At 45.6% G+C, this 13,774-nt stretch overlaps 1 protein-coding gene across 1 annotated transcript in view; it reads right to left on the reverse strand.

Annotated features, from left to right (window-relative positions):
• Positions 1-13,774, reverse strand: part of NBAS (NBAS subunit of NRZ tethering complex) — a 708,772-nt gene that overhangs the window by 437,529 nt on the left and 257,469 nt on the right. The window contains exon 30 of the mRNA XM_040427340.1: positions 9,572-9,801. Coding sequence (XP_040283274.1) covers positions 9,572-9,801 — 230 coding nt within the window. The remainder of the gene's footprint in view (positions 1-9,571; positions 9,802-13,774) is intronic.

The raw sequence follows: 13,774 nt of genomic DNA on the forward strand, positions 1-13,774 counted from the left end.
TTAACCCATGGAGGTCTGGATTTGGAGTCACCCTCAAAATTAAAGTGGAAAAACACACTACAGGCTGATCCAACTTTGATGTAATGTCCTTAAAACAAGTCAAAATGAGGCTCAGTAGTGTGTGTGGCCTCCACGTGCCTGTATGACCTCCCTACAACGCCTGTGCATGCTCCTGATGAGGTGGCGGACGGTCTCCTGAGGGATCTCCTCCCAGACCTGGACTAAAGCATCTGCCAACTCCTGGACAGTCTGTGGTGCAACGTGACGTTGGTGGATAGAGCGAGACATGATGTCCGAGATGTGCTCAATTGGATTCAGGTCTGGGGAACGGGCGGGCCAGTCCATAGCATCAATGCCTTCGTCTTGCAGGAACTGCTGACACACTCCAGCCACATGAGGTCTAGCATTGTCTTGCATTAGGAGGAACCCAGGGCCAACCGCACCAGCATAAGGTCTCACAAGGGGTCTGAGGATCTCATCTCGGTACCTAATGGCAGTCAGGCTACCTCTGGCGAGCACATGGAGGGCTGTGCGGCCCCCCAAAGAAATGCCACCCCACACCATTACAGACCCAATGCCAAACCGGTCATGCTGGAGGATGTTGCAGGCAGCAGAACGTTCTCCACGGCGTTTCCAGACTCTGTCACGTCTGTCACATGTGCTCAGTGTGAACCTGCTTTCATCTGTGAAGAGCACAGGGCGCCAGTGGCGAATTTGCCAATCTTGGTGTTCTCTGGCAAATGCCAAACGTCCTGCACGGTGTTGGGCTGTAAGCACAACCCACACCTGTGGACGTCGGGTCCTCATATCACCCTCATGGAGTCTGTTTATGACCGTTTGAGCAGACACATGCACATTTGTGGCCTGCTGGAGGTCATTTTGCAGGGCTCTGGCAGTGCTCCTCCTGTTCCTCCTTGCACAAAGGCGGAGGTAGCGGTCCTGCTGCTGGGTTGTTGCCCTCCTACGGCCTCCTCCACGTCTCCCAATGTACTGGCCTGTCTCCTGGTAGCGCCTCCATGCTCTGGACACTACGCTGACAGACACAGCAAACCTTCTTGCCACAGCTCGCATTGATGTGCCATCCTGGATAAGCTGCACTACCTTAGCCACTTGTGTGGGTTGTAGACTCCGTCTCATGCTACCACTAGAGTGAAAGCACCGCCAGCATTCAAAAGTGACCAAAACATCAGCCAGGAAGCATAGGAACTGAGAAGTGGTCTGTGGTCACCACCTGCAGAACCACTCCTTTATTGGGGGTGTCTTGCTAATTGCCTATAATTTCCACCTGTTGTCTATCCCATTTGCACAACAGCATGTGAAATTGATTGTCACTCAGTGTTGCTTCCTAAGTGGACAGTTTGATTTCACAGAAGTGTGATTGACTTGGAGTTACATTGTGTTGTTTAAGTGTTCCCTTTATTTTTTTGAGCAGTGTATATTCCTTACGAAGGGGGTGCCCAGGATCAGAAAAACATGGCTGCTTTCTTCCAAAAACATAAACTGTTCCCTGCGATGGTGACGAGCCGTAATACTACACACAACCTGTGAGCAGAAGTGCTGCTTACATGCAACCATGTTTTTCAAATTGTGGACAAGTCCTTTAAGTGGTTAACTTAAGAAAGGAAAATCAGACACCATATAGAGCGTGACTATGCTAGAACCAGCCCTGTACCTCACATGGATCCAGAGATCTCCCCATTCATTACTCCAATTGTTCTGCTAGATTTTCCTCATGCTGGAAGATCAGGGCCGTGTCCTTTCTGCTGCCGCTCAGGGGCGTGTCCTTTCTGATGCCGCTCAGGGGCGTGCCCTTTCTGCAGCCGCTCAGGGCGTGCCCTTTCTGCAGCCGCTCAGGGGTTTGTCCTTTATGCTGCAGCTATGGGGTGTGTCCTTTCTGCTGAAGCTCAGGGGCGTGTCCTTTCTGCTGCAGCTCTCTTTCTATTACAACTCGGGTGTGTCCTTTATGCTGCAGTTCTCTCCCCATTACATCTCAGGGGGCATGCCCTTTCTGCTGCAGCTCGTGCCCTGTAATTATCACAGCTTCTAACAGTACACACAGCTGGTGGCAGTTAAAGGATGGAACTGGGCAAGTGCGACCACCTCAGTAGGCGGGCAGTCATATTAATATATAAATTTAACACCAGGGGGCGTCATGAAGTAAAGAAAATACATCCCAACTGGAGCCTTTTTGTAACAGGTAGTAAATTATAAAAGTAACTCGTTTTTCATGCTCATGCAACTGACACAGCGTCTTATGTGAGGATCTTAAGGGGAGACGCGACTAAGTCCTCGACCACCAGGCGGCCAGGAAACAGTGAAGCGGGTCAGCATCTGCTGTTCCTGTAGCTTCCATTGCGGCACATAGGAGCTATGGAAACAGCGTAACACAGCAGGCTAAGTCGTTTCCCAGATGCCTGGTGGTCTGGACATAGAAATGGTGAGCTGAGACAACCCCTTTAAGAATTTTACTTCCAATTTACATCATGTACCTTTCTAGCGGACTAGACCTTAAGATTTTTTGTGGTTGTGCTTCTTTAGCATTTCAAAACCTTAGGCTTTGTTCGCACCGCAGGTCATCCTCTGACTTCTGCCACAGTTTTGCATTTCGCATTCCACAGATCTGCCCACATATTTACCCCCAATTAGTTGGCCTAATCAGTGTGTATATCCGCTATGGTTTCAAGTGACATTTTTACTGAGCAATTATCAGGAAATCTTACTGATGTGTAAACAGGTCAAAAGTTTTTGCCCATCTCTGGACAAGTCTATGGGGTGGAGCTTGTAGACTTCTTTAGAGAAGACCTCGACCAGGGGTGTAGCTGTAGGGGGTGCAGCAGGGCTGGATTAACGTAGGGGCTGATGGAGCTGCAGCTCCAGGCCCCTACCATAAAATAGGCCCATCCGCCAGCCAAAAGGCCGTTCGGGAGCGGCCCGCGCTAAAAGTCCTCTGTTGTACACAGCGCAGCGTGCAGGAGGGATAACCACGGGCGCACTGAGGTCATATCCGGCGGGCTGCGGCATTACAGGAACCGCACCAGCTGCTCTGACGTCCTGCCGCCGGATATACGTCACAGGATATCCGGCGGCAGGACGTCAGAGCAGCTGGTGCGGTTCCTGTAATGCCACGGCCCGCCGGATATGACATCAGTGCGCCCGCGGTTATCCCTCCTGCATGCTGCGCTCTGTACAACCTGCTCAGCAGTTTCGACCAGCACACAGCCCACAGCGCTCAGCCACACCAGCCCACGAGACAGAAGAAGCTTCTGGAGCAGGTATCAGATAAACTCATCCAGTTGGAAGGGGAGGAGGGCAAAAATAAAAAATGGCAATCATAGTGCTGTTATGATTTATGGACACAGCTCTCAGCATGCTTAGCCAGCCTTCTATCTGGCTTTGCATCTTGAGAGTCACAGTCCACAGGCTGTTTCTGAGCCTGTGGACTGTGACTCTAAAGAAGCACAGCCAGATAGAAGGCTGGCTAAGCATGCTGAGAGCTGTGTCCATAAATCATAACAGCACTATGAAAATTACTGACTGGCTAAGCATGCTGAGAGCTCAGTCTAAATAACATAACACATTAAAGAAATTACTGTTTCTAGCTGCTAGTCCACAGCAGCTAGAAACAGTAATTTCTTTAATGTGTTATGTTATTTAGACACAGCTCTCAGCATGCTTAGCCAGCCTTCTATCTGACTGGCTAAGCATGCTGAGTGCTGTGTCCATAAATCATAACACAGCTCTATGAAAATTACTGTTTCTAGCTGCTGTTGTCCACAGTTCACAGCAGCTAGAAAACAGTAATCTTCATAGTCATGTTAAATGATCACTATAGTGTCAGGAAAACAAAGCAGTTTTCCTGACACTATAGTGCCCTGATGGTGCCCCCACCCTCAGGGTCCCCCTCCCGTGGTCCCCCTCCATGTTGCCAAGATAGACGCCAAATGAAGGGGTAGTTGCAGGAACAAAATACTTTAATGGTATCGATAAAATATATATGTAATTAAGACACTGAGTGCAGTTGGCTTTTATTTGGAGATTCAGTATATGCTGTCTATATTTATATACACTGCTCAAAAAAATAAAGGGAACACAAAAATAACACATCCTAGATCTGAATTAATTAAATATTCTTCTGAAATACTTTGTTCTTTAAATAGGTGAATGTGCTGTCAACAAAATCACACAAAAATAAAAAAATGGAAATCACATTTTTTAACGCATGGAGGTCTGGATTTGGAGTCACACTCAAAATTAAAGTGGAAAAACACACTACAGGCTGATCCAACTTTGATGTAATGTCCTTAAAACAAGTCAAAATGAGGCTCAGTAGTGTGTGTGGCCTCCACGTGCCTGTATGACCTCCCTACAACGCCTGTGCATGCTTCTGATGAGGTGGCGGACGGTCTCCTGAGGGATCTCCTCCCAGACCTGGACTAAAGCATCTGCCAACTCCTGGACAGTCTGTGGTACAACGTGACGTTGGTGGATAGAGCGAGACATGATGTCCCAGATGTGCTCAATTGGATTCAGGTCTGGGGAACGGGCGGGCCAGTCCATAGCATCAATGCCTTCGTCTTGCAGGAACTGCTGACACACTCCAGCAACATGAGGTCTAGCATTGTCTTGCATTAGGAGGAACCCAGGGCCAACCGCACCAGCATATGGTCTCACAAGGGGTCTGAGGATCTCATCTCGGTACCTAATGGCAGTCAGGCTACCTCTGGCGAGCATATGGAGGGCTGTGCAGCCCTCCAAAGAAATGCCACCCCACACCATTTTTGACCCAATGCCAAACTGGTCATGCTGGAGGATGTTGCAGGCAGCAGAACGTTCTCCACGGCGTCTCCAGACTCTGTCACGTCTGTCACATGTGCTCAGTGTGAACCTGCTTTCATCTGTGAAGAGCACAGGACGCCAGTGCGAATTTGCCAATCTTGGTGTTCTCTGGCAAGTGCCAAATGTCGAGCACGGTGTTGGGCTGTAAGCACAACCCCCACCTGTGGACGTCGGGCCCTCATATCACCCTCATGGAGTCTGTTTATGACCGTTTGAGCAGACACATGCACAATTGTGGCCTGCTAGAGGTAATTTTGCAGGGCTCTGGCAGTGCTCCTCCTGTTCCTCCTTGCACAAAGGCGGAGGTAGCGGTCCTGCTGCTGGGTTGTTGCCCTCCTACGGCCTCCTCCACGTCTCCTGATGTACTGGCCTGTCTCCTGGTAGCGCCTCCATGCTCTGGACACTACGCTGACAGACACAACAAACCTTCTTGCCACAGCTCGCATTGATGTGCCATCCTGGATAAGCTGCACTACCTGAGCCACTTGTGTGGGTTGTAGACTCCGTCTCATGCTACCACTAGAGTGAAAGCACCGCCAGCATTCAAAAGTGACCAAAACATCAGCCAGGAAGCATAGGAACTGAGAAGTTGTCTGTGGTCACAACCTGCAGAACCACTCCTTTATTGGGGTGTCTTGCTAATTGCCTATAATTTCCACCTGTTGTCTATCCCATTTGCACAACAGCATGTGAAATTGATTGTCACTCAGTGCTGCTTCCTAAGTGGACAGTTTGATTTCACAGAAGTGTGATTGGCTTGGAGTTACATTGTGTTGTTTAAGTGTTCCCTTTATTTTTTTGAGCAGTGTATATATATATATATATATATATATATATTACCAATACCATTAAAGTATTTTGTTCCTGCAACGATCCCTTCATTTGGCGTCTATCTTGGCAACACAAAGGGAAGTAGTGATTCTTCAGCGAACACTTACATCTGGTTTCCAGCATTTGATCTCCAAAACATAGACTGCTCAAAAAAATAAAGGGAACACTTAAACAACACAATGTAACTCCAAGTCAATCACACTTCTGTGAAATCAAACTGTCCACTTAGGAAGCAACACTGAGTGACAATCAATTTCACATGCTGTTGTGCAAATGGGATAGACAACAGGTGGAAATTATAGGCAATTAGCAAGACACCCCCAATAAAGGAGTGGTTCTGCAGGTGGTAACCACAGACCACTTCTCAGTTCCTATGCTTCCTCGCTGATGTTTTGGTCACTTTTGAATGCTGGCGGTGCTTTCACTCTAGTGGTAGCATGAGACGGAGTCTACAACCCACACAAGTGACTCAGGTAGTGCAGCTTATCCAGGATGGCACATCAATGCGAGCTGTGGCAAGAAGGTTTGCTGTGTCTGTCAGCGTAGTGTCCAGAGCATGGAGGCGCTACCAGGAGACAGGCCAGTACATCAGGAGACGTGGAGGAGGCCGTAGGAGGGCAACAACCCAGCAGCAGGACCGCTACCTCCGCCTTTGTGCAAGGAGGAACAGGAGGAGCACTGCCAGAGCCCTGCAAAATGACCTCCAGCAGGCCACAAATGTGCATGTGTCTGCTCAAACGGTCATAAACAGACTCCATGAGGGTGATATGAGGGCCCAACGTCCACAGGTGGGAGTTGTGCTTACAGCCCAACATCGTGCAAGACGTTTGGCATTTGCCAGAGAATACCAAGATTGGCAAATTCGCCACTGGCGCCCTGTGCTCTTCACAGATGAAAGCAGGTTCACACTGAGCACATGTGACAGACGTGACAGAGTCTTGAGACGCCGTGGAGAACGTTCTGCTGCCTGCTACATCCTCCAGCATCACCGGTTTGGCATTGGGTCAGTAATGGTGTGGGGTGGCATTTCTTTGGAGGGCCGCACAGCCCTCCATGTGCTCGCCACAGGTAGCCTGACTGCCATTAGGTACCGAGATGAGATCCTCAGACCCCTTGTGAGACCATATGCTGGTGCGGTTGGCCCTGGGTTCCTCCTAATGCAAGACAATGCTAGACCTCATGTGGCTGGAGTGTGTCAGCAGTTCCTGCAAGACGAAGGCATTGATGCTATGGACTGGCCCGCCCGTTCCCCAGACCTGAATCCAATTGAGCACATCTGGGACATCATGTCTCACTCTATCCACCAACGTCACATTGCACCACAGACTGTCCAGGAGTTGGCAGATGCTTTAGTCCAGGTCTGGGAGGAGATCCCTCAGGAGACCGTCCGCCACCTCATCAGGAGCATGCACAGGCGTTGTAGGGAGATCATACAGGCACGTGGAGGCCACACACACTACTGAGCCTCATTTTGACTTGTTTTAAGGACATTACATCAAATTTGGATCAGCCTGTAGTGTGTTTTTCCACTTTAATTTTGAGTGTGACTCCAAATCCAGACCTCCATGGGTTGAAAAATTTGATTTCCATTTTTGTGTGATTTTGTTGTCAGCACATTCAACTATGTAAAGAACAAAGTATTTCAGAAGAATATTTAATTAACTCAGATCTAGGATGTGTTATTTTTGTGTTCCCTTTTTTTTTTGAGCAGTGTATATTGGTAAATGCACTAATAGTCTGAGCCACTTTCTAACGGCTCAGCACCACGTGAGCGGGACATTTTCTTCTTGTATAATTTATTTACATTATATACAGGCTATACTACAGTCGTGGCCAAAAGTTTTGAGAATTACATAAATATTGGAAATTGGAAAAGTTGCTGCTTAAGTTTTTATAATAGCAATTTGCATATACTCCAGAATGTTATGAAGAGTGATCAGATGAATTGCATAGTCCTTCTTTGCCATGAAAATTAACTTAATCCCAAAAAAACCTTTCCACTGCATTTCATTGCTGTCATTAAAGGACCTGCTGAGATCATTTCAGTAATCGTCTTGTTAACTCAGGTGAGAATGTTAACAAGCACAAGGCTGGAGATCATTATGTCAGGCTGATTGGGTTAAAATGGCAGACTTGACATGTTAAAAGGAGGGTGATGCTTGAAATCATTGTTCTTCCATTGTTAACCATGGTGACCTGCAAAGAAACGGGTTCAGCCATCATTGCGTTGCATTAAAATGGCTTCACAGGCAAGGATATTGTGGCTACTAAGATTGCACCTCAATCAACAATTTATAGGATCATCAAGAACTTCAAGGAAAGAGGTTCAATTCTTGTTAAGAAGGCTTCAGGGCGTCCAAGAAAGTCCAGCAAGCGCCAGGATCGTCTCCTAAAGAGGATTCAGCTGTGGGATCGGAGTGCCACCAGTGCAGAGCTTGCTCAGGAATGGCAGAAGGCAGGTGTGAGCGCATCTGCACGCACAGTGAGGCGAAGACTTTTGGAAGATGGCCTGGTGTCAAGAAGGGCAGCAAAGAAGCCACTTCTCTCCAAAAAAAACATCAGGGACAGATTGATCTTCTGCAGAAAGTATGGTGAATGGACTGCTGAGGACTGGGTCAAAGTCATATTCTCCGATGAAGCCTCTTTCCGATTGTTTGGGGCATCTGGAAAAAGGCTTGTCCGGAAAAGAAAAGGTGAGCACTACCATCAGTCCTGTGTCATGCCAACAGTAAAGCATCCTTAGACCATTCATGTGTGGGATTGCTTCTCATCCAAGGGAGTGGGCTTACTCACAATTTTGCCCAAAAACACAGCCATGAATAAAGAATGGTACCAAAACACCCTCCAACAGCAACTTCTTCCAACAATCCAACAACAGTTTGGTGAAGAACAATGCATTTTCCAGCACGATGCAGCACTGCAAATACTGACTCTTTGCATAAATGTCATGTAATTGTCAATAAAAGCCTTTGAAACATATAAAGTGCGTGTAATTATATTTCACTACATCACAGAAACAACTGAAACAAAGATCTAAAAGCAGTTTAGCAGCAAACTTTGTGAAAACTAATATTTGTGTCATTCTCAAAACTTTTGGCCACGACTGTATGTATTGTGTTTTATACTTTTAGGAAGTACCCATATACATGGTAAATTGCATGTTTTATACATTGTTTTATACACTACTTTATATGCTCTCATCATACTATCTATTTCATTTTATTTTATTTGTTTTGAGTGACACACACCTGGTGATTTGAGCATTTATCTTCGATATTTCCTTTTTTATATATTGCTTTGTACATAAATTAGAATGACTACAAATTTTTGATTTTTCATTTGTCTTAATACAAATGCTTTGCATTTTGATTTTATATATTATGTATATATTTCCATAAAAAGGCCCAGCAAAATCCTCAGCACCAGGCCCATGATGCTCTTAATCCGGCCCTGGGGTGCAGAGCTAGAAGTCACTACTGGGCAAGAAGACCCTTGTGCCGCATAAGTAGACACCAGTATTATAGATCCTGGTCACGTTACATCTCTGGCTCAGGGAAGGGGTTGGGTCAAGAATTTGCCATGTGGAGGGGGGCGCCGTTTCAATTTTTGCCTCGGGCAGCACGAAGGCTATGTGCTTCTTTGCCCCTGGCCACAAAGCACTGAAGGAAGGGGGCCCTAAGCTGAACTCTTGCCCCAGGGCCCATGAGCCTTTAGCTACGGTTCCCTGGCTTCGACTAATGAAACTCAATGATGCTCAGTAGTGAAGGTGACATCACGTGACAGGACAGTCAGCTAGCAAATGACAGAACCCCTAGTGGAAACTAATGAGCAGCCAGACAGAGGATCACAGTGTAAAGACAATAAAAATACCATAAATCACATAAAAACAGCATGCTAACCATACCTTGCCAGATCCATACAGTCATCGGTGAGGGTGGCGGACGAGTTAAAGTATTCTCTGCTGGCAGCCAGCACCAGCTCCGCGCTCTTCTCGTAGCTGACCCTGTACTGCGGCTTGCCTTTGGAGTTGATGCTAACGGGAAGGTCTATGGAGGCTGAGTTACAATGCATCATGTGCCCGGCCAGCTTGATGTTCTCATGACGGCCCGAACATAGCAAACTCTCAGCAAATATCTGAAATAAATAAAGCAATGGTTGTCAATGGAGTCCCAAATATTATCGACAACAACATGAAAGCACCCATGTATCCTTAGATACCATGCGAGGACAAGGATACTCACTTCCATGGGCTTTACCTCCAGCTGCTCCTATATTATTAAACTAGGAGGTGTTGGGTTATTTCGGCACAGCCCGTGCCATGGTAGTGATTACAGACAGTTATGGCCTACCCCTTCTCTCCTGGTTAGGACCCGCATTTAGCAGACTTTTACCAGATAGTTGGTGGACATGAAACACGTCTATGATGCCTTCTAACCATAGTTCACTGGGTCACACTACTTAGTATAACCTACAATAGCAGCAATTACAGGGACGGATCCAACGGGCAGTATTCACATTAAAAACCGAACATCATGGGAGCAGTCTTTGCGCGTTTCGACCACACAACTGTCTTATCATAGACTGACAAGCATCGAAAGACTCTGCACTAATAAGGGAGGGTCCCACCAATGAATTTTCAGCAAAAGGCTTATTTACACACGGGTGATAATAATTTAATCACCTAGTGGATGTCCCCTTAAAGAGCGCCATATAGAAAAACATTAAAGGGGTTTTTGGACATTTAAATACTGATGAGCACCACGGCCTTCTCCAGGCTCACCAAGCACAGCGCTGTACATTGTATAGTGGCTGTGCTTTGTATCGCAGCTCAGCCCCATTCACTTCAATGAGGCTGAGCTGGGCCTAGGCCACGTGTGAAGCCTGGGGTGCTACTGCGAGTGCCAGTTCCTTCAAAAACCGCTGATTTGCGGGGGTTCCAGGTGTCGGCAAGAGGACAGGTCACCGGTATTAAAATCTCAGAAAAACGCCTTTAAAATATTAACGGATTACGAAAAACGATAGGACATGTGTGATATAAAGATATGTGTATAACGTAATATAAGAATACAGAGTCGGACCGGTATACACCTCCTAGTAATGTGTCAACAGATCTTTACGATAATTAAGTTCTATAGATATACAAGAATTCAAGGTCAATATCCAAACGCCTCTCGATCCAACAGACGGCACTTCAAATCATCGCTCCTATTAGAGGGCTTAAACATTTAGATACCAGAAACACGGAGGGACGCTAAATTTCTCCCATGATAATCCTGAAGGTGCCTGGAAGCACCTGAGATGCTTTAGTCATCCTTTCTGGATATATCACTAATATGTTCAAGTGCCCAAACCTCATGCTCACGAATGTATTTTCTTTCCGTCTATATACGGACCATATATAGAACCATTCATTTCAATGGGTCCGCAAAAAAACAAAAAACAAAAACTGAAGATACCCTGTGTGCCTTCCGCTTCCGTAAGTTTGTTAAGTACATAAATAGAACATGTCCTATTATTGTCCACATTATGGACAAGGCGAGGACTGTTCTATTTGGGGCTTGCTGTTCAGTTCCGCAAAATACGGAATGCACATGGACGTCATCCGTATTTTTTGCGGGTTCGTTTTTTTGCGGACCGCAAAATACATACGGTCGTGTGCGTGAGGCCTTACTGTAATCCTTGACGCGATACAACATACTGTGTGCGGAATCTGAAAAAACTCTCAATAGGTTTGGCAAATAAATAAACTCTGCATGGATGTGATCTGCACGGTGTAACCATGTCCTGCTACTCCGCGCTGACTGCAATGTGCTGGCCAATAGTGCGAGCCCTCCTATAAACGTCCAAACTTTCCCCTAAAAAATATATAATTTACTTCTAACTATTAGAAATAATGCAGCTTCAAGTTTTTATCCCATAATTAATATTAAAAAATGAAAATGATATATCGTATAGTACATGACAATCTCTAGCTTCAGTTGTTCTGCTATATTAATTTCAGGCTGGCAGCTCAGGGTGCATGTCATGTCTGCTGCAGCTGCTAGCATGGTAGATGGAACTGAGCATGTGCGACCACCTCAGTGAGGTGGACAGAGAAATTAGAAAGAAAAAAAAAGCAAACGGAAGCAATAGATTTCATTGACTAGCTCAGGGGCTATACTAAATTTTTCATTATATACAATTACAAAAGTATTCAGATCCAGGTGCTGGTTTGAAAACTGTAGAATATTTTTCATGCGACAACCCCTTTGAAGAGATAAAATGACATGTTATATCTTAGAACTCGCACAGTGCTGCTGCATCTTTGGGTCTGTATGATCAGAGGTAACTTCTGGTAGGTTACGGTAGGTCATTTGTGGCTACAAGGTGTTTTCCAAGATATTTTAAAAAGTAGCACAGGGGGGGGGGGGGGGGTGGAAAAAAAAATACTAGCGGACATTCACCTTTTAAATGGTCACTAGTATTGTGCTGCACTGGATCCAACCGCTCGGATCCTAGCTGGGCCTGCAGCGGTCACATGCCGTTTACTGTTCATAAGACTGCTGCAGCCAAACAGTGGCCTCAGTGGTCGCGTCCATAATGAGGCCAGTGCTTGGCTGCAGCAGTCATGAGAATGATGGATAGCAAGTGAATGCGGCAAGCCCATGGGGGATCTGAATGGTGGAGACTGGAGCAGCCTGATATTTAAAAGGTGGGTATGTTTGTTTGTGTTTTTATATTACTTTTACACAACCCCTTGCTCTCTACTAAATTAAAAAAAAAAAAAACTTGGAGAACCCCTTTAAAATCAGTCTGACATTGATAATTATGAAAATTGCAAAACACTTTTATTCCCCTTCTTGTTCACCTACCAAACAAATTATGGTGAGGGAATATGGGGGTGATGAACAGAGTAGAAGTCATCAAGGGAAAATGGGGGTGGAGGGGGGGGGTTATTTGAAAGCAAATATGATTGTTTCTTCTGCTGGGCAATGAGGTAGCACTAACGTTGTAGAGAGCAATAGAAATAGATGGAAACTGCGCTTAAATTCATTTTTCATGGCAAGGCATCCACGTCTAAACATGATATTATATTAAAATCATGTAGAGCGAGATGGGACTCTCATTCATTGTATCGGGGACATTGATGTATAGGCGCTTGTAGTGGAAACGCTGCTCCTGCTTATATCAAGTGTAGCTGTGGTTTACAAACACATTTGCCCATATCAGATTGAATATGTATGGGGCCGTTCTATCTTGTATAATGTATGACGGACGCTCGTGTCGCGGGACCTCTGGGGTCTGTCCTTGGCGCAAAGCTTTCTGCCCTGTAGCTGCTCTCTTAGCAAACTGATGAGCTCGCCTGGGTTTATAAAGCACAGCATACTAATCGCTTCCAACAGAGGCTTTGCTTCCTTATCCCCAGAATTCTTCACGTTCCCGAAGTACAAATCCTTCATAGTTTGCCTTAAGCCAGCCACAGACAAAAAAATCTATCATATCCTAAATAACATGTGATCATCTATGTACTGATTCTCTTAGGAAAGAAGGAATTTGAGTAAAAAAAAAAAATAATCCAACGTATTTTTTAAATTTCAATCCCTTAGCGGTTTGACTTGCTCTTTAAGAATACCCAGCCAAGTAGATTTTCACATTAAATAGCATTTCTTAAAGGGATGGTCCAGTTTGAAAATCACCATCTTGTAAAAAGGTTCCCCTGACTATAATTGAATCATCCTGCTTCGGAAAACAAAGCATTACACAACATCCACTGATATCAATGGACCATCCACGTAAAAGGCTAAACAACTTCTTTCTTATTATAACAAATTAGATTATTTTTTTTTATCCTTGGAGGAACATTCTTCTGCGCTTGGAGTTAATGGATAAACCTTTATTCTCATTCATCTGAATGTGTCAGTAAACTGATGTTAGGATGAAGAAGGGAGGCTGAAGATGGACCTATATCATTCACAGGGAGGACATACTGCACTTTATGTGTCTACATCAATTACGGGGGATACAGCAAGGCAGTATCATCTATGCCTACATCATGTATAGGCAAGATGTACTTTATGTACCTACATAATGTACTAGGGTATACAGTGATAAAGAACCATCTAGGCTT

This window comes from Bufo bufo, chromosome 4 (genome assembly GCF_905171765.1).
Source record: "Bufo bufo chromosome 4, aBufBuf1.1, whole genome shotgun sequence".
Lineage (NCBI taxonomy): Eukaryota > Metazoa > Chordata > Amphibia > Anura > Bufonidae > Bufo > Bufo bufo.